Here is a 17,998-nt window from a genome sequence, read left to right as displayed (position 1 = left end):
TTTGTTCGAGCCCCCATGTTTTCATATAAAATGATCTGCCACTGGACTCTCCAACCTGGCTCTCCTGATATCTCCCAGGTGCTCCAACATCTTCTTTTTTACTGGCCAGACCAAAAGACCAAACCCATTTCAAATAGAGGAGAGGTTTCAGGTGACAAGTTACTCCAGCTAGAGAGCAAATGTATCATCAATTTTGGAACGAATTTTGAATGTACTCACAGTCAAACATTGTCAACTTGGGTAATGGAAACATTGGGGTAGGCATATTATTTGTATAGAACTGTTTGTACAAAACAAGTATTTGCACAGAACCATTTTGCATAGAATATATCTATATGGGTATGGAATCATTTGCACAGAATTATTCGCACAGTGTTATTTGTACATTACCATTTGCACTTTATTCTATAAGGAAAATTGTATAAAACTGGGTATTTATACATCAAATTTTTGGGTAGGATGTATAAATATATGTACAAATTTGCCGAGTGAGGGGAGCTTTAAATGTTTGGTAATACATCACTGAATGTCATTGGTTGAAATTTATTTGAAATTAATGATGTATGAGTATTTAAACTGGCTGTTTGATGTAAAATGGTATTCCATCTACGTGAAAGCAAGCATGTGCATACTACCATCTAAATAAAAAGCTATAATCACATGTAAACAATTCGAACAGTGATCTGGTTGTGGAAAAAACAGGTGAAATTAAAGTCTAAACTTATCTTTTAGTATGAAGTTATCACAAACAAATAATTTCCTATTACATTAGTGATTGCTAAATTAATGACACATTGTGTCTTGTTGAACATTACTGAGCTCATAGCTCTTCATTGTGAAAAATCTTTAGGAGGAAACCACGATTAGAGTTTCCACTTCAGCTTATTTTAAATATATAAAAATAAAATCACATATACCCAAGTAACACAAAGTGCTAGAGGTTACATGTGCAAATCTACATGAAACAATCCAGACTGACCCTACTTTAAGTACGGCACTACAGTGTCCAATGGATTCTTGCACAAGCTGCAAAATAGAGAACAAATGCTAAAGTACCTACTCCCTCTGTTGGCTAATAGGATCTTCACAGCTTGGAAAATCAAGCTGTAGTACAGACTGTTCAATTCCCACAGTCACACTGCACCTCCTGGAAGAAGAAGGTTACATTCTGTGGCTTATCATCGCTGGCGGATATCAAATATCTCATTCTCATCCTCCTCACTGTCCCCATTTAGTGTACCATTTCTGAGCAACATCTCCATATCAGCAGATGGCAGGCTATCATGGGCTCTGAATTTTTGGTTACCTTCAAAAGAAAACAAAAACAGGGAAATACAGATTAAAATCACAAACTCAAGAAACTGAAAAGATGAATGCTCACACCCAAAGAATCACGGATGTTAAATGGCACCAAGACCATCTGACCCACTTAATCTAGACATTTCACTACCTGTCAGACAAATCTACAGATCCAAGTTAATATAAAATGTTTTGCACTTCTTATAAACAAGTTACCCAACATGCATCACATGATTCCAGAGAAGAATTCTCTCACGTTTTTGATTGTGTAAACATCTCATTGAAGCTGTTCCACATGTTCCTCACCAATTCTGAGAGATATAAAAGTACTTTCAGATACTATCCACTTTTTGAATTCAGTGCAATGTATAAAAACAGTGATGTGGCATGTATTTTTATGGCAATTCAATGAAATGCAGCAAAATAAAAGACAAAATACTAGAAAAAGGTTCAACTTCCTGACACACAAGCACCCCATAAACAAGGAACCAGAAAAACTACACACAATATGGCCATTACTGCTGTCCAATCCAACACAATTCTTAAAATAATTTAATAAATGGAGATGCTGGATGCTCAATACTTTAACACAATTCAAATACAGTGCTTTCTGACATCCCCCATAGTGCCAGACTATAAAACCATGAATGACTCATGAAACCAATCACAGGACCAAGTAGTCAAGATATGGCCACACCCACACACGTTTGAGAAAGGAGAGGTTTATGCACGTGCAGTTTCTAGTACCCATGTGCATAAATGTTTTCAAGCACAGTAAATAGAAGAAAAAATGAAAACAAAGCTGTCAAATAACATGATCGTGTGGTTCTACCCCAAAGTGCTTGTACTTATAGATCTTTACATAGGCAGAAAACAAAATTAAAGTTGTATGACTTTGAAATTAGGAATCTTAAAGATCTTATTGTGCCAAGCAGTTGGGAAGATGGCCGAATTCATAAAGTGGAGTGATGAGCCATAATCACAAGAGAAAAAGCTGGATAATGTGAAAAACTACATACTCTTCCATTTATTTTCACTTGTGGACTACCAAGACTGAATGAAAAAGCAGTTTTCAAACCGTACACTAATAAACTGATCCTATTTTTCACACAGTACTGATAACACAATTCCTTTATTACAATGGCAGTAACAGAATGGAAATGGCATACTGACTAGCAAGCATGCATCAAATGGCTAGGAACAACAAGGAACTCTATGTTCATAGAAGGCAGTACCTGGTGCCCATGTCCCAGCTCTATGCTTATTTATTCAATTTGTTAACTGGGAAAGTGCAGCAGGGATAAAACCCTTTTTCAGGGAGGAAAGCTCCATATTTAACATCAGTTTTGACATATACATAAAATACACTTACTTGATAAACCTGTTACTGGTCTTGTGTGTAGTCAAAATCGCAAGGTAACAAAGAATGACTCTGAACCAAGTGCTGAAAAGCATGCAAATTAAACAGACCCCATTCAAAGCAATTTACTTGTATGACATCAGCAATTCCATGCTCCTGTCAAAAAATGGTTACTGAAACAGCTACAGCTTATGGTACTGGTAAATCCTCCAATCAATCAAAAATCTGTTTAACAGGTCAGCATCACCTTTGCAATTACAAATGGTAAAAGTAAGTTGAATTAAAGCTCAAGTTTAAGGGATCTTCTTTAGTAGTGACCTGAGCCAGGGGTACACAGTTTTATCTATATTACAAATACAATCAACTCTATTCTCAACAATATTAAATTAACTTGTGAAATTATTACCTTTATCTTGGGAGGCATGGGCTTTCAGGGCAACGTGCAAGGAGATGCCCAAAAGGCACACTCCAAATCCCAGCCAGTTCAGGACACTGATCTGATCTCCCACAAACTGGGCAGCAAGTAACAGTATGCAGACTTCCTTGAAGAAGAAAAAAAAAGTTCCAGTTTTAATAAACATTTTTTTAGCTCCACACAATATAAGAATTTACAGAAACAATGTTATATACAAGGGATTTTTTGTTTCTACTAAGCTATACATAGCTATTATTCACCATATCAGCTGGTCCCCCAAAACGCACTGTGCCATTGTCATCTCATATCTCTTAAAAAGTCTAACATAAATGATGGGGATGAATGACACAATACAAAACACACAACATGTCATGCTGTGGTTAAAAGCTATGCACGGATGTCTTAGGAATGCCTGGTTCTCAAAACTGTGCATGTCTTAGGAATGCTTGGCTCTCAAAACTGTCAAAAACAGGAGGTTACAGTCCAAGAAAAAAATAAGTTATGTCTTACCATAACATTCCATCTGTGTTGTCGATCTTGACTAATCCTTGACTGTGGGCTCAGTTGTTTATTTCAGCTCACGCCTTCCAAAACTCTTGAGCTAGTCACTACTCATGATGCTCCTCTGAAATTACCTCAGGTTGAGTTTGCTAAAAACAGTGATAGACAGATAATGTAATAAAACAGATACCAAATGTGATTCCATATATTGAAGTCAGTCTTTTGGAACATTTAGTCCACTACGAGTCTTAGGTAGGGGAAAGGATGGGGAGAATGTCAAGGATTAGTGAAGATTGACAATCCAGATGGAATGTTATGGTAAGACATAACTTCTTTATTTGATGTTGTCAATCTTCACGTGATCCTTGACTGTGGGACTGAGTCCCTAGCTACCTGAATCTTGGGAGGTCTCATGGAAGGATATTCCAGAAGACTATTGAAACGAAGGATGCACGTCCCCTACGGACCTGGTCCAATTTGTAATGAATGATAAAGATATGAGCAGATGCTCATGTAGCTGCTCCGCAAATGTCATCTAAGGACGCTCGGGCATGAAAAACTGCGGAAGCAGCTACAGCTCTCGTCGAATAAGCTTTTTACAGAAAGTACAGTTGTGTACACTTACCATAAATGTAGATGTTCGAGTGTATTCACTGTTGCAGTTCATTACATTTGGGTAATCTGCTGGCAGGTTGCCCTCAGTTAGCCTGAATTCCAAAGTCTTGGGTCCTGCATCAGTTGCTGTCTTCTCTTCCATGACGTCAAGTCGTCAGGGGTATAAAACATGCAGCCGATGCCATTTTCTTTAGTTTTTCTTGCCCCCGATGTCAGGTGCCCCCAAAAAGGTAGCAATATGATATATATATATATATATATATATATATATATATATATACACACACACACACACACACACACATACATACATCAATATAAACTTTACCTTCATCTACAAGCAAATACACCACACAGGTTGTAGAAGAAAGTGAAGGAAAGATAAACTTCAGAATGACAGGGGGATGGCAGGAGGGTAACCTGGACTGCAACAGTGAATATACTCGAACATCTACATTTATGGTAAGTGTACACAACTGTGCTATGTTCTTCGTGTTTCACTGTTGCAGTCATTACATTTGGGTAGAATCCCAAAGCTATGGTTGGGAGGCTGGAACTAAACAGCATTAGGTGTGGCTATAAGGCCCTGCAGCACTGCAGTGGCAAAGCCTGCCCTGGACTTAAGAGTAGAGAGGCAAATGGTAATGCTTTATAAAGGTGTGAACAGAACTCCAAGTAGCAGCCTCTAGAATGTCTTTGGTTGGTACTCCTCTGAGAAAGGCTGCTGAAGTAGCTGCAGCTCTGGTGGAATGAGACCTAATGCCCTTGGGCACAGGTTTACCATGGTGTAAGTAGCAGAAACGGATGCAGTGGCTTATCCACTTTGAAATTGTCTGCTTTGAAATAGCCTTTCCTTCTGATCCTGCAGCATATGACACTAGTAATTGCTCAGTTTTTCTTAGAGCTTTAGTCCTGCTCAAGTAGAATCTTAGCTGTCTGCGTACGTCCAAGGAATGCAGAGTTCTCCCCCCTTTGTTCTGCGGATTTGGATAAAAAGTTGGCAGATGAATTGTTTAGTTAAGAGCCACACTGGAAACCACCTTAGGCATAAAGGTAGGATTTGTCCTCAGAGACACCCTGTTCGGGTAAAATATGATGAAAGGCTCTACAGCCATGAGGGCCTGTAGCTCTGAAACTCTTCTTGCTGAAGTAATTGCTAGTAGCAGAGCTGTCTTCCATGACAAGAACTTTATATCAGCGGTAGCAGCTGATTCAAATGGAGGCAGGGTGAGCTTTTCCAACACATAATTGAGGTCCCATGCAGGTAATGGTGATCTTCTAGTGGGCCTTAAATCTTTGGCTCCTCTAAGATACTGCTTTAGTAAAGCATGAGAAAAGATTGGTGGCTCTGTGTTGTAATGAGCCGAAATGGCAGAGGCATGGATTTTGATTGATGAGAAAGATAGGCCTTTGTCAAGCATCTCAGTTAAGTATTGTAATATTTGAGGAATATTTGGTTCTGCTGTATCAGTTACTTGTGCTTGATTCCAAGCATAGAATCTCTTCCACTTGTCAGCATAAGATTTTCTAGTACTAGGCCTTCTGGCTTCCAAAATAACATCCATCACAGCTTTACTGAGAGGTATTGTTTGTATGATTACATGATTAGCCATGCTGCCAGGTTTAGAGTCTGTAGTTGATTGTGCAGGAACTGATCGTTTTGCTGGGACCGTAGTTGTGGTCTTTGAGGCAAGGTCCATGCTGGGTACTGAGACAAGTTCCTTAGGATTGGGTACCAGTATTGGCGGGGCCAGTCCAGGGCAATTAATATCATCTTTGGCTTTTCTTGTCTGACTTTTAGGAGGACCTTGGGTAGAAGAGGCAGAGGAGGAAAGGCATAAACTGATAGGTTTTTCCAACTGAAGGATAAGGCATCCACTTTCCATGCTTGTCTGTGACAAGTCCTTGTGCAGAATCTTTTCAATTGATAATTTTGAGGAGGCACAAATAGATCTATGTCTGGGCTCCATTTCTCTGTTATCATGCTGAAGACTTGTGGATTTAGTTTCCACTCGTGAGGATCCATAAGGTTTCTGCTTAAATCGTCTGCCAGAGTGTCTTCTTTTCCTGGCAGGAATTGGGCTTGAAGATGTATTTGGTATGTCAAAGCTGTGTCCCACAGTGCCATGGCTAATCTGCAAAGGGGATATGAGTGTGTGTGCCTCCTTGCTTGTTTATATACCACATGACTGTGGTGTTGTCCGTCTTTATCAGTAGTTGTCCTGGATGAAGTAAGTCCTTGAAAGCTGTTAGAGCATTTTGAACAGCTAGCATCTCTTTCTGGTTGATATGTAGATGCATTTGTTTTGGTGCCCATATGCCCTGAATGCATCTTCCTGCCATGTGGGCCCCCCAGACATAATCTGATGAGTCTGTTGTTAAGGTTTGGCTGGCAGGGGGTAGAGTGAACGGCCGTCCCATATTTTGGTGACAGGCCTTTGTCCACCATAGAAACTCCTGCTGCAGGCAGGGAATGAGAGGAATCATTGTTTCCAAACTGTGTGAATGTTGACTCCGTAAACTTTTTAGGTACCATTGAAGTTTCCTCATATGTAGTCTTGCATATGGAATTAGCAGGATGCAAGATGCCATGAAGCCCAGAGCCTGCAGAATTTGTCTTGCAGAAGACTGGGTTTTTGTTGCCATCAGTTTGAAGTAAATAGTCAGTTGCCTTTGTTTGTCTGGCGTAAGGTAAGCCATCTGGGCAGTTGTATTCAAGCTTGCACCCAGGAATGTTATCTTTTGAGAGGGTACCAGTTGTGATTTCTTTTCATTTATTGTGTACCCTAGGCATGTTAGCAGCCTTTTCACAAATGCCAGGTGTCGAAGAAGAGTGTCCTTGTTCTCTGCATGAATGAGACAGTCGTCCAAGTAAGGATATATTTGTATACTTCTTTGTCTGCAAAATGCAATTACTGGTGGCAGGCACTTTGTAAAGACCCTGGACGCAGTAGATAAGCCAAAGGGTAGTGCAGAGAATTGGTAATGCATTAAGCCAGCCTTGAATCTGAGGTATCTTCTGCATGATTGTCTTATTGGGACATGCAGGTATGCCTCTTTTAAGTCTAATGTCACCAGCCAAGCATTCTTGCCCAGCATGGGGAGAAGCTGCTGCAAAGTCAGCATTTTGAATTTTGGAATGTCCAGGTATGTGTTCAAAATTGATAAATCCAGTATTGGCCGCCAGACCTTGTCCTTTCAGGGTACCAAGAACAGTCTTGAGTAAAAACCTTGTCCTTTTTCCTGTTCTGGTACTGTTTGAATGGCCCCCATATCCATGAGGGATGTAACGTGTTTCTGTGCCTCTGCCCATTGATTTGTGGGCAGATCTGGCCAACCGTTTGCCACTGGCAGAGTGTGGAAATGGAATCTGTATCCCTGTGATACTATGTTTAGTACCCATTTGTTCTGGGTTATTAACTGCCAATTTTGAGAAAAATGTGCTAATTTTCCCCCTAAGGGTGCTATCAAAAGATAAGTGCTTGGTGTAGGCAGAGGGAAGTCATTGGGACTGTTTTCTGTAGGTTTGCGCTTTATCTCTCCCTGATTTGGAGGTAGATGCGCCCCATTGCTTTGACTTGTATGAATCTTGCAGCTGGTATCTGGAACCCTTTGGGGGTCTGGATTTGCCCCTTTGAGCTCTGACTGACACAGGAAAGGACCAATTTTTGTAGGCCAGTGTCTACTGAATCTTGGTGGCTGCACTTCTAAGAAGTCTTTAACAGTTTGCATAGACTTAGCTTTGTCTTCCATTTTCTTTAAAACCTCTTCTGCCTTAATACCAAACAGAGAATCATGTTGTAAAGGTGCATCTAGCAATTTAGCTTTAACATGATCAGGCAAATTTTGTTCCTTTAACCAGGCATGCCTCCTAATCACAGATCCAGTAATTGCGGCCCTGCAGGAGGCCTCTAAGGAATCAAAACCACATTGTAAAGTATGCTTTACAACTTGTTCAGCTGCATGCAATAATTCCTGCAATTCTTTATTTTCTGCACATTCTGAAATCAACATCATTTTCTGTTTCAGCAATCCCATAACATGTTGTTGGTACTTAAGCATATGAAATTGACAGTTTAAGGCCCTGACTGCCAAGGTTGCAGATGTATAAACCTTTTTCCCCCATCTGTCTAGTGCCCTTGTTGAGGCCTTAACTCCCTTTGGACCCTGTGAAATAGTTTCCGGATCAGCAGCAGGGTTTCTAAATAAAAATGTATGTGAGTCAGGGACCCTGTAATATCTGTCAGGCTTACTGGGAGACGGAGGTAAGGAGTCAGGGGTCAAGCTTGACTCCGAAAACACATCATCCACAATGTCTAAAACAGGTGGAATGGCTAAAGGCTTGTGCTGAGGGAGAAGAAGGAAATCCCTGAGCCTCTTTTTTGATTCTGAGAAGTCTTGACTCTCCCAGTGAAAATGCCCCCGCGAAGTATGCAAGGTTTCTCCAAATGAATAATCCTTTGGAGGAGATGCAGATGGAATAGACTCCTCAGCATCAGAATCCTTATAGGAAGAGGAATCAGAAGAAATAGAAACCTGATCTGAAGATTCATAATCAGTGTCTTGCCTAGGCCTCTTTTCCAGAGGGGGATGGGTACCCCTGATCAAGGTAATAAGGTCTTCAGCCATTTTGATCATCTGTTTTTTAGGCATAGAGGCCTGTGCACATGGCTCATGCGTCGTTTTTTTAGTTTTAGAAGTTGCCTTTGTCTTTGGTTTTGCAGCTGTCGTCGGTATGATATGTAAATGTTGAGGTCTGAATACACCCTCAGAAGCCGGTGCCTGCTCAGCGGCTCCGGACCCATCCGAGGGAGATGCATTCCCTTGGTCCAATACCTTGAGTATCTTGCGGCATGCCGGACTCAACATGGGTGTCAGTAGAGGCCTGCGACTCGAAGGTAGCGGGTATCAGGGGCTGGGAAAATGCCTCGCGAACCGGCGACTGGCTTAGGAGAAGCTTTGTCATCGGTTTTGGATCTCAACTGCCTTTCTCTGTCCTTTTCTTTGCGTTTTTTATGTAGTCCAGTAGTCGGATTGCTATCCGACAACATTTCCGGGTAGTTAAATCTGTTTCCAAAATACTTTGATGCAAAAATATACTGACGCTTAATAGTGCGTTGGTTAAATTTAGCATAAAATCGACAGCCAGGCACGTTGTGATCAGGGCCTAGGCAAGGAATACAGTATAAATGGAAATTCTTATGAGGTATTTGCTTCTCATAAGTAATACAATTATTAACTTTTTCTGACACCGGTAAAAAGCAAGAAAAAAGTTTCCCCCATGGGGTACTTAGCTTTAGTGAAGACTTTGGTTCTGAAACTCAAACTCGAATATTTCAGTAGTCGGCTGACTGGCACTTGTGAAATGCTTCTGCTTCGGGCACTGCGCGGTAAGAAAGACTAGAGAAAATGGCATCGGCTGCGTGTTTTATACCCCTGATGACCTGACATCATGGAAGAGAAGACAGCAACCGACGCAGGACCCAAGACTTTGGAATTCAGGCCGACTGAGGGCAACCTGCCAGCAGATTACCCAAATGTAATGACTGCAACAGTGAAACATGAGGAACATCTTGATGGTTGAAATCCCTTTAAAGTATAAACAAAAGTAATGTAAGCTCTAAGCCATTTAGCTAATGTAACCTTAGAAACTGGGTTACCCAGCGAAAGTGAAGAAAAGGCAACAAACAACTGGTCAGATTTCCTGATATCTTCTGTTCGGTGAAGGTAGAAACGTAACCGTCTATGGACATCTAAGAAGTGCAGGCAGTATTCTCCCCATTGGAGAAATTAGGAAAATAGACTGGTAGGTGCAAGGTTCGACTGATATTGGATTCCGCAATAACCTTCTGTAAAAAGGAAGGATTAGTTCTGAGAGAAACCCTGTCTTTGTGAAATATTAAATATGGAGGCTTTGCAGGACAATGCTTGAATTTCTGATACTCTTTTGGCCGAAGTAATTGCTATTAGAAATACAGGTTTCCACGTCAAAAATGTTAATTCACAGGAAGCTGATGGTTCAAAGGGACGTAACGTGTGGCATTGAAGGACCAAGGGTAAATCCCATAGGGCGCTGCGTTCTTTAAAGGGTGGCATTAGCATAACTGTTTCTTTTAAGAAGACCTTACACAGTTTATGGGACATGACAGTAGACCCATCAAAACCAATATGAAAGTTGGATATCGCAGCCAGGTGTACTCTAATGGTGGAAGCCGAAGGGCCAGACTGATAAAGAAAGGTCAAAAATTCTAGAACCTTATCCACAGGAGCTGCATAAGGGTCAAAATCCTTGTCAACAGCCCATCTGGCAAATTTTTCCCATTTACTATTGTACAATTTTCTAGTTGAAGACTTGTGATGAGCTATAATGATTTGTTGGACTGGTGATGTGAGAGAAGAAAGCCTTGCAATCATGGGAATTGGAAAAGGCATGCAGTGAGCCTGAGATGCTGGAGATTCAGATGAACTATTCCTTCTGGGTGAGATAGTAGATCTAGAGTTGGGTCCAGAACCAAGGTTTCCAAAGTAGATGAGACCAAAGGAAGGGAAACCATACCTGTCGAGGCCAAAACAGAGCAATGAGAATTATGTTCTTCGACCTTTTGGCCTTTTTTAGAAACTGAAATATCAGAGGAGTTGGTGGAAAGGCATACAGAAGACCAGGGGGGCCAGTGGTGGAGAAGAGCATCTCTGGGTGACTCCCCTGGAGTGGGCATTAGGGCAAAGTAACTGCTGCACTTGTCGTTCAGGGGGGACCAAATAGGTCGCAGCAAGGTTGGCCCCAATGCTGGAAAATATCTTCTGCCACTGACAGATTTAGAGACCACTGGTGAAGCATCAGGATAGATCTGCTCAGTTTGTCCACTATCACACTGGAGCTCCCCAGAATTTGCATTGCTGTTAGAAAGCAGCTGGAAGAAATCAACCATTGCCAAACTCTGTGGGCTTCTCAACAAAGTGTATAAGATTTGGTTCCCCCTTGTTTGTTGATATACCAGACTACCGACATATTGTCCATCTGAATTTCCACTGCTGCCAAGGGGAGGACATGCTGAAATGCTTGCAACACTAAGAGCAAAATGCCCTTATCACTAAAATATCGATGTGCAAATTGGCCTCAGTCTGGGACCAAGCACTTTGGACTGTCCTTCCAGATAATGCCCCTCCCACCCTATCTGGGAAGCATCCGTGGTCACTATGGTTTGGGGCTGTGGAAGGAGACGAAGGCCTGAAAGGATCTTATAGGACTAAATCCACCATAACAGGTCTTGTTTGCAACGAATAGTGATCAGGATGTGATGGGACATAAGTTGATTCATTAATGACCACTGGGAGGTTAGAAGCCATTGAAGAATCCACATGTGATATCTGACTAAGGGAACTAAGGTAATAGAGGCTGCCTTGGACGCTAAAGCTTACAGAATGAGCTTCGCTGACACACTTCTGTTCTGGATAATGTGGTTTACTTGTGTTCTGATTTTCTGGAGACTTTCTAATGGAAGTGAAGCTATTCCCGTCAGGGTGTTCAATCGGGCACTGATAAATTCCAACTCTTGAGTGGGTTCTATATATGACTTTTCATAATTTACGGTGATGCCTAAGGTAGTACAAAGATGGAGGGAGTAATTTCTTGCTCTTAGGAGTTGATGCCTGGTGGTGGCAGTGAGGAGCCAGTTGTCGAGATAAGGAAATACTTGATACCTTAGCAGTCTGCATGAGCTGCTACCACTACCATACATTTGGTAAACACCCTGGGGGCTGTGATGAGACCAAAGGCCAGTCCTCTGAACTGATAATGACTGGCTCCCAGCCAGAAGCGCAGGAATCTTCTGGAGCGTTTATCCATTTTTATGTGGTAATACGCATCCTGAAGGTCTGTTGAGCACATCCAACTGTCTTTTTCCAAGAACAGAAGTATTGACTAAACCGAGACCATCCGGAATTTGGTTTATTGAACTGACTTGTGAAAGTGGCCAAGACCCAAGATGGGTCTCCAGTCCCCTGTCTTTGAACTGACTTGTTAAAGTGGCTGAGACCCAAGATGGGTCTTCAGTCCCCTGTCTTTTTGGGCACTAAAAAGAATCTTGAGTAAAATCCCTATCCTTTCTGGTCTGGATGGACTTCTTGGATGCCTCTTTTGTTGAGCAGTTTTTGGATTTCTGAAACTGCTGCATCTCTGTGACTAGGTGAAACATCTGGGAATCTATTTTTGTATTGGTTATAAGAGGAATGACAACCTCTGGAAATGATCATCTGCACCCATTTGTCCGAAGTCACTTGTAGCCAGGCAGACAGGTACACGGATAAACGCTCCCCTGACTGCCTCCAGAGGAAGACAATTGGGCCTCCAATCAGGAGCGCTTTTTGGAGTTACCAGAGAAGGAATCTCTGGACCCCTGGTTCTCCGGGCCGCTTCTGCCTCTTGAATGGTGTCTTCTGTGGTTACTTCCCCATCTGCCCCAGGAAAAGTCTTTGCCACTTAAGTCCTGGAATGGCCCTTGGGAGTTTTTGAACCATAGCCTCCCATTTCTCTGGTTCCTTGAGTAGGATCATTGAGGAGTGGAGAAGTATACATCCATGGCAGAAAGAGTCTTCTCACCTTTCTCACATCTGGTTAGTGTGTCCTTCACTTTAGGTCCAAACAGGGATGATTCATCAAACAGAGTGTTGATGAACGAAGATTTAAATGGCTCCTCAAAGTCACACAAGGGCATTCCAGGTGTGTCTCCTGATGGCTAACCCTGAACTCACTGCTCTTGACGTCCCTTCAGCTGTGCGAGTGATCAGCCTCTTGGAGGAGTTGGCTCACACAGTCTCTGCTACACTTTGCTGTAAAGGAAAGGTTAGTTTGCTTTTTATTTGTTGCATTTTGTATTACTTTATTGCCTTTTTGTATTTTGAATACTGTGATTTGTTTTCTTTACCTTGTGTTTTACTTGTATTCTGCTTTTAACTGCATATTAAAACTTCAAAAGAGACCACAGCTCTGTCTCTTGTCAGTCAGGCAGAAATTAGAACTGATCAATTAAGGACTCATACATAAAGATAGAAGAGGTCACTTAAGGTTAATCATTTGTGAACTGAGGGGATGCAGCTAGGAACTAAACCTTCTATTTAAGGGGTAAAATAAAACATTTCAGAACTTTACTAGAAAGGCTCACACAGATTCTGCTACACTTTGCTGTGAAGGAAAGGTTAGTTTGCTTTTTATTTGTTGTATTTTGTATTACGTTATTGCCTTTTTATATTTTGAATACTGTGATTTGTTTTCTTTACCTTGTGTTTTACTTGTCTTCTGCTTTTAACTGCATATTAAAACTTCAAAAGAGACCACAGCTCTGTCTCTTGTGAGTCAGGTATACCACTGTCTTTCTAGTTGCCTGCCTCTTATGTTAATTTGACCATATATCTCATTTCTTCTCACCTTTCACTGGCTTGTGTGAGTAAGCACAAAATTATCATTTTGTGAAATCACTCCCCTTCAGCTATTTAAATTTATTGACCATCCTACTGTATTCCATAGTACCAGAATACAAAATTGACCACCCCCTTTCAGTCTATCTTGCTGTTTTAAAAATAGTGACTCTCCACTAAAACTTAACTTTTTAGACAGGTAAAACTTAAGTTACCTACTTTCACATCTAACTCATCTAGTGCACACTGCAGTGTTTAGGCAAACTTTTTTTTTTCATCTTACCTTTAAGCATCCCTGTGACTAGCACTTGCTCTAATACCTGCTGGAAAGCACTAGGAAGCCTTAAACTGATATAAACATTCACCTTGTTAATAAGGAGAAATTAATCGTAGGCACTTAACAGCCTATAATTGCAAAGTACCTTTACTAAGGCAAGGGAAAAAGTACAGTTTTGTACCTACCATAAATGTAGATGTCCGAAAGATATGCAACTGCAGTCCTGACATATGGGTTGTCCTGCCTCAGGCAGCCCTTCGGTCGGCCGGATTCCAAAGTCTGGGTCCGGCGTCGGCTGATGTCGCCTCCTCCCCGACGCCAGAGCGGCTGGGGTATAAAGGCATCCGCCGACGCCATCTTCTTCAGTGTTTCTTGCCCCAGATGCCAGGTGCCCTCCAAGGAAGGCTAAATTTTGTGAATGGATAAGCAAAAAATTTCAAGACATGCACAACAGTAATAAACAGATACACCATAACAGATATCCCCAGCTAAATAGGAGAGGGGGAAAGGACCCAAGGGAAAAAACAGAGGGGTAGGAGGGAGGGAAAATCTGACTGCAGTTGCATATCTATCGGACATCTACATTTATGGTAGGTACAAAACTGTACTATGTCCTTCAAGAATGCAACTGCAGTCCTGACATATGGGTTGAATACCATAGCCAAGCTGGGGGTGGCAGGATCTAAGCAAGGGATGGTGTAGCTAAAAGACCCTGCAGGACTGCAGAAGCAAAGCCTGCTCGGGATCTGGAGTATAAAGGCAGGTTGTAGTGTTTGGTAAATGTATGCATGGAGCTCCATGTAGCAGCCTCTAGAATGTCCTTTGTAGCCACTCCTCTTAGAAAGGCTGTGGATGTGGCTATAGCTCTGGTTGAGTGTGGTCTTATATTGGCTGGCACACTCTTTCCATGGAAGGAGTAACAGAATCTGATGCAGTGTCCAATCCATTTTGAAATTGTTTGTTTGGAGACTGCCTTTCCTTGCACTCCGGCAGCATAGGCTACAAATAGTTGGTCAGACTTCCTGGTGGTCTTTGTTCTGTCCAAGTAGTAGCGTAATTGTCTGTGTATGTCTAAAGTATGCAGCAGCTTTTCCCCTTTATTTTGAGGATTGGGAAAGAAAGTAGGCAGGTGAATTGCTTGATTTAGACACCCCCTGGATATTACTTTTGGCATGAATGAAGGATTGGTCCTTAGAGAAACTCTGTCCTGATGGAAAATGAGAAAGGGAGATACTGCCATGAGGGCCTGTATCTCCGAGACTCTTCTTGCTGAGGTAACTGCCAACAGGAAGGCTGTTTTCCAGGAGAGGAATTGCATTTCTGAAGATGCTGCTGGTTCAAAAGGAGGAAGAGTTAATTTTTCCAAGACATAGTTGAGGTCCCATGTAGGAACTGGTGGTTTTCTGGGAGGCTTGATATTCTTTATCCCTCTTAAGAACTGTTTTAGCAAGGGATGCAAAAACACAGGTGGATCACAGTTGAAGTTTGCTGAGATTGCTGAAGCGTTTATTTTAATGGATGAATATGAGAGGCCCTTATGAAACATTTCTGCCAAGTATTCTAATATCTGAGGCATGCTCATCACTGATGCATCCTGTCCCTTTTTCGCATTTCAGATGATGAATCTCTTCCATTTGGCCGCATAGGTTTTTCTGGTGGAAGGTCTGCGTGCTTCCAGCAAGATTTCCTGAACCTTTTCGGAGAGGGGGACATGGGACAAAGTCATGGAACCCTCCAAGCTGTCAGTTGCAATGTTTGCAGGTTTTGATGAACAGTCCTGTAATTGTGTTGTGTTAGGAGCAGAGGCCATTGGGGCAAGGGCCACGGTTTGGAGTGAGTTATGCTCAGTAGCAAGGGATACCAATGCTGCCTCGGCCAGTCTGGAGCTATCAGTATTCCTTTTGGTTGCTCTGCTTTGATCTTCAGTAACACCTTGGTCAGTAATGGTAGAGGAGGGAATGCATAGATTTTCAGGGTATTCCAGCTGAAGGAGAGAGCATCCGTTCTCCAGGCTAGAGGATGGTGTGTCCTTGAGCAGAACTTGTCCAGGTGGTGATTTAGATGAGAAGCAAATAGATCTATGTCCGGTCTTCCCCATGCAGTTGTTATTTGTGAAAAAATGTGTGGATGCAGCATCCATTCGTGTGGATCCATGAAATTTCTGCTCAACCTGTCCGCCAGTACATTGTCCTTGCCCGGAACAAACTGGGATTGCAAATGGATGTTCAGTTTCAGGGATTTTTCCCAAAGAGCCATTGTTAGTCTGCAGAGGGGATACGAGTGAGTGCCTCCTTGTTTGTTTATATACCACATGACAGTGGTGTTGTCTGTCCTTATTAGCAGATGGCCTTGTTGAAGAGATTTTCCAAAGGCTTCTTTTGCATGCATCACTGCCAACATCTCTTTTTGATTTATGTGCAGAGGCATTTTTGTGGGAGTCCATTGGCCTTGAATGCATCTGTCCTCCATGTGCGCCCCCCATCCATGATCTGAGGCGTCTGTTGTAATGGTTTGACTTGCTTGAACTTTGTTGAAGGACATGCCTTGGTTTAACTGGCTTGCTTGAGCCCACCACAAAAATTCCCTTTGCAGGCATGGAATGAGTGGTATTACATCTTCCAGGTTGTGGCTGTGTTGAGACCATAAGCTTTTCAGATACCATTGTAGCTTTCTCATGTGTAGTCTTGCCAGGGGGATCAGAAGGATGCAAGATGCCATGAAACCCAGGGCCTGCAGGATCTTCCTTGCGGTCAGCTGGGTAAGTTTTGCTAGGCTTTTGAAGTAATCTGGTAAATGCTGTTGTTTCTCCTCTGTGAGGAAAGCCATTTGTGATTGTGTGTCCAGTTTTGCTCCTAGAAAAATAATCTTTTGGGATGGTAATAGTCTTGATTTTTGAATACTGACTGTGTATCCCAAAGCCTGTAGCAACTGAATGACATAGTCCAAGTTTTTTATCAATGCTTGTTTGCTGTCTGCTTGTATGAGGCAGTCGTCCAGGTAATGGTATATTTGAATCCCCTGGAGTCTGCAATGTGCAACTACTGATGCCAGGCATTTCATGAATACTCTGGGCGCAGTAGATAAGCCAAACGGCAATGCTGAGAATTGATAATGCTCTGTTCCTGCAAGAAATCTGAGGTATCTTCTGCAGCTGTGTCTGATTGGGACATGCAGGTATGCCTCCTTGAGGTCCAGAGTAACCAGCCAAGATCCCTTGCCCAGCATGGGAAGGAGTTGCTGTAACGTCAGCATTTTGAATTTTGGCACAATGAGAAAGGTGTTTAGAATAGACAAGTCCAGTATAGGCCTCCATTGCTTTTCTTTTCTTGGAGCAAGGAACAGTCTTGAATAGAATCCCTGGCCTTGTTCCTGAGGAGGAACTTTTTCTATAGCTTTTATTTGTAACAGCTTTGCAACTTGTAAGAGAGCCTCTGCCCTTTGATTTTGTGGCAGCTTTGGCATGCCTTGTCTCGTTGGTAAGGTGTGGAAGTGGAACCTGTAACCTCTGTCTATTATGTCCAGAATCCATTTGTCCTTGGTTAAAATGTGCCAGTTCTTTGAGAATAAGGATAATTTTCCGCCTAGAGGAGCTTCTCTTTGAGCCTTGGTAGGCGGAGTGATAGTCAAGTCATTGTGATTGTCCCTGTGGTGTAGGTGAACTCCCTGCACCACTTCTTTGATTTGGTGGTTGCCATTGGCGGCCCCTGTAGGAGCCTCGGTATTGCCCTCTACCTCGAGCACGCCTGTTCTTTCCCCTTTGAAACTTGTCCGAGTCTGGAAAGGACCAATTCTTAGAAGGCCAATTCCTACTGAATCTGGGAGGTTGAACCTGGAGGAAATCCTTGACAGTCTGTACTGATTTTGCCTTTTCCTCAATAGACTTCAACACATCCTGTGCATTAGCACCAAAAAGCTTCTGTTTTTCCAGAGGTGCATCCAGGAGCTTAACTTTAACATGGTCTGGCAGTGGCTGTTCTTTCAACCAAGCATGTCTACGTATAACGGCCCCTGTCATGGCTGCCCTACATGAAGCTTCCAAAGCATCATAACCACACTTTAGAAAATGATTGCTAACCTGCTGAGTGTTATGAACCAAATCCTGCAATGCCTTTCTATC

General features: G+C 42.2%; 1 protein-coding gene across 1 annotated transcript in view; it reads right to left on the bottom strand.

Moving 5' to 3' along the window:
• Nucleotides 1-708: 708 nt before the first annotated feature.
• The window catches only part of SLC35C2 (solute carrier family 35 member C2), a 412,193-nt gene continuing 394,903 nt past the window's right edge, over nucleotides 709-17,998 (bottom strand). Inside the window, exons 8-9 of the mRNA XM_044090136.1 lie at nucleotides 3,066-3,201; nucleotides 709-1,306 (exon numbers count right to left, since the gene is read on the bottom strand). Coding sequence (XP_043946071.1) covers nucleotides 1,179-1,306; nucleotides 3,066-3,201 — 264 coding nt within the window. The 3' untranslated portion in view covers nucleotides 709-1,178. The remainder of the gene's footprint in view (nucleotides 1,307-3,065; nucleotides 3,202-17,998) is intronic.

This window comes from Protopterus annectens, chromosome 12.part0, assembly GCF_019279795.1.
Source record: "Protopterus annectens isolate FY-2018-M chromosome 12.part0, PAN1.0, whole genome shotgun sequence".
Lineage (NCBI taxonomy): Eukaryota > Metazoa > Chordata > Ceratodontiformes > Protopteridae > Protopterus > Protopterus annectens.
Note: the sequence above shows the minus strand (reverse complement) of the source record. Positions and strands in the feature narration are given on the sequence as shown.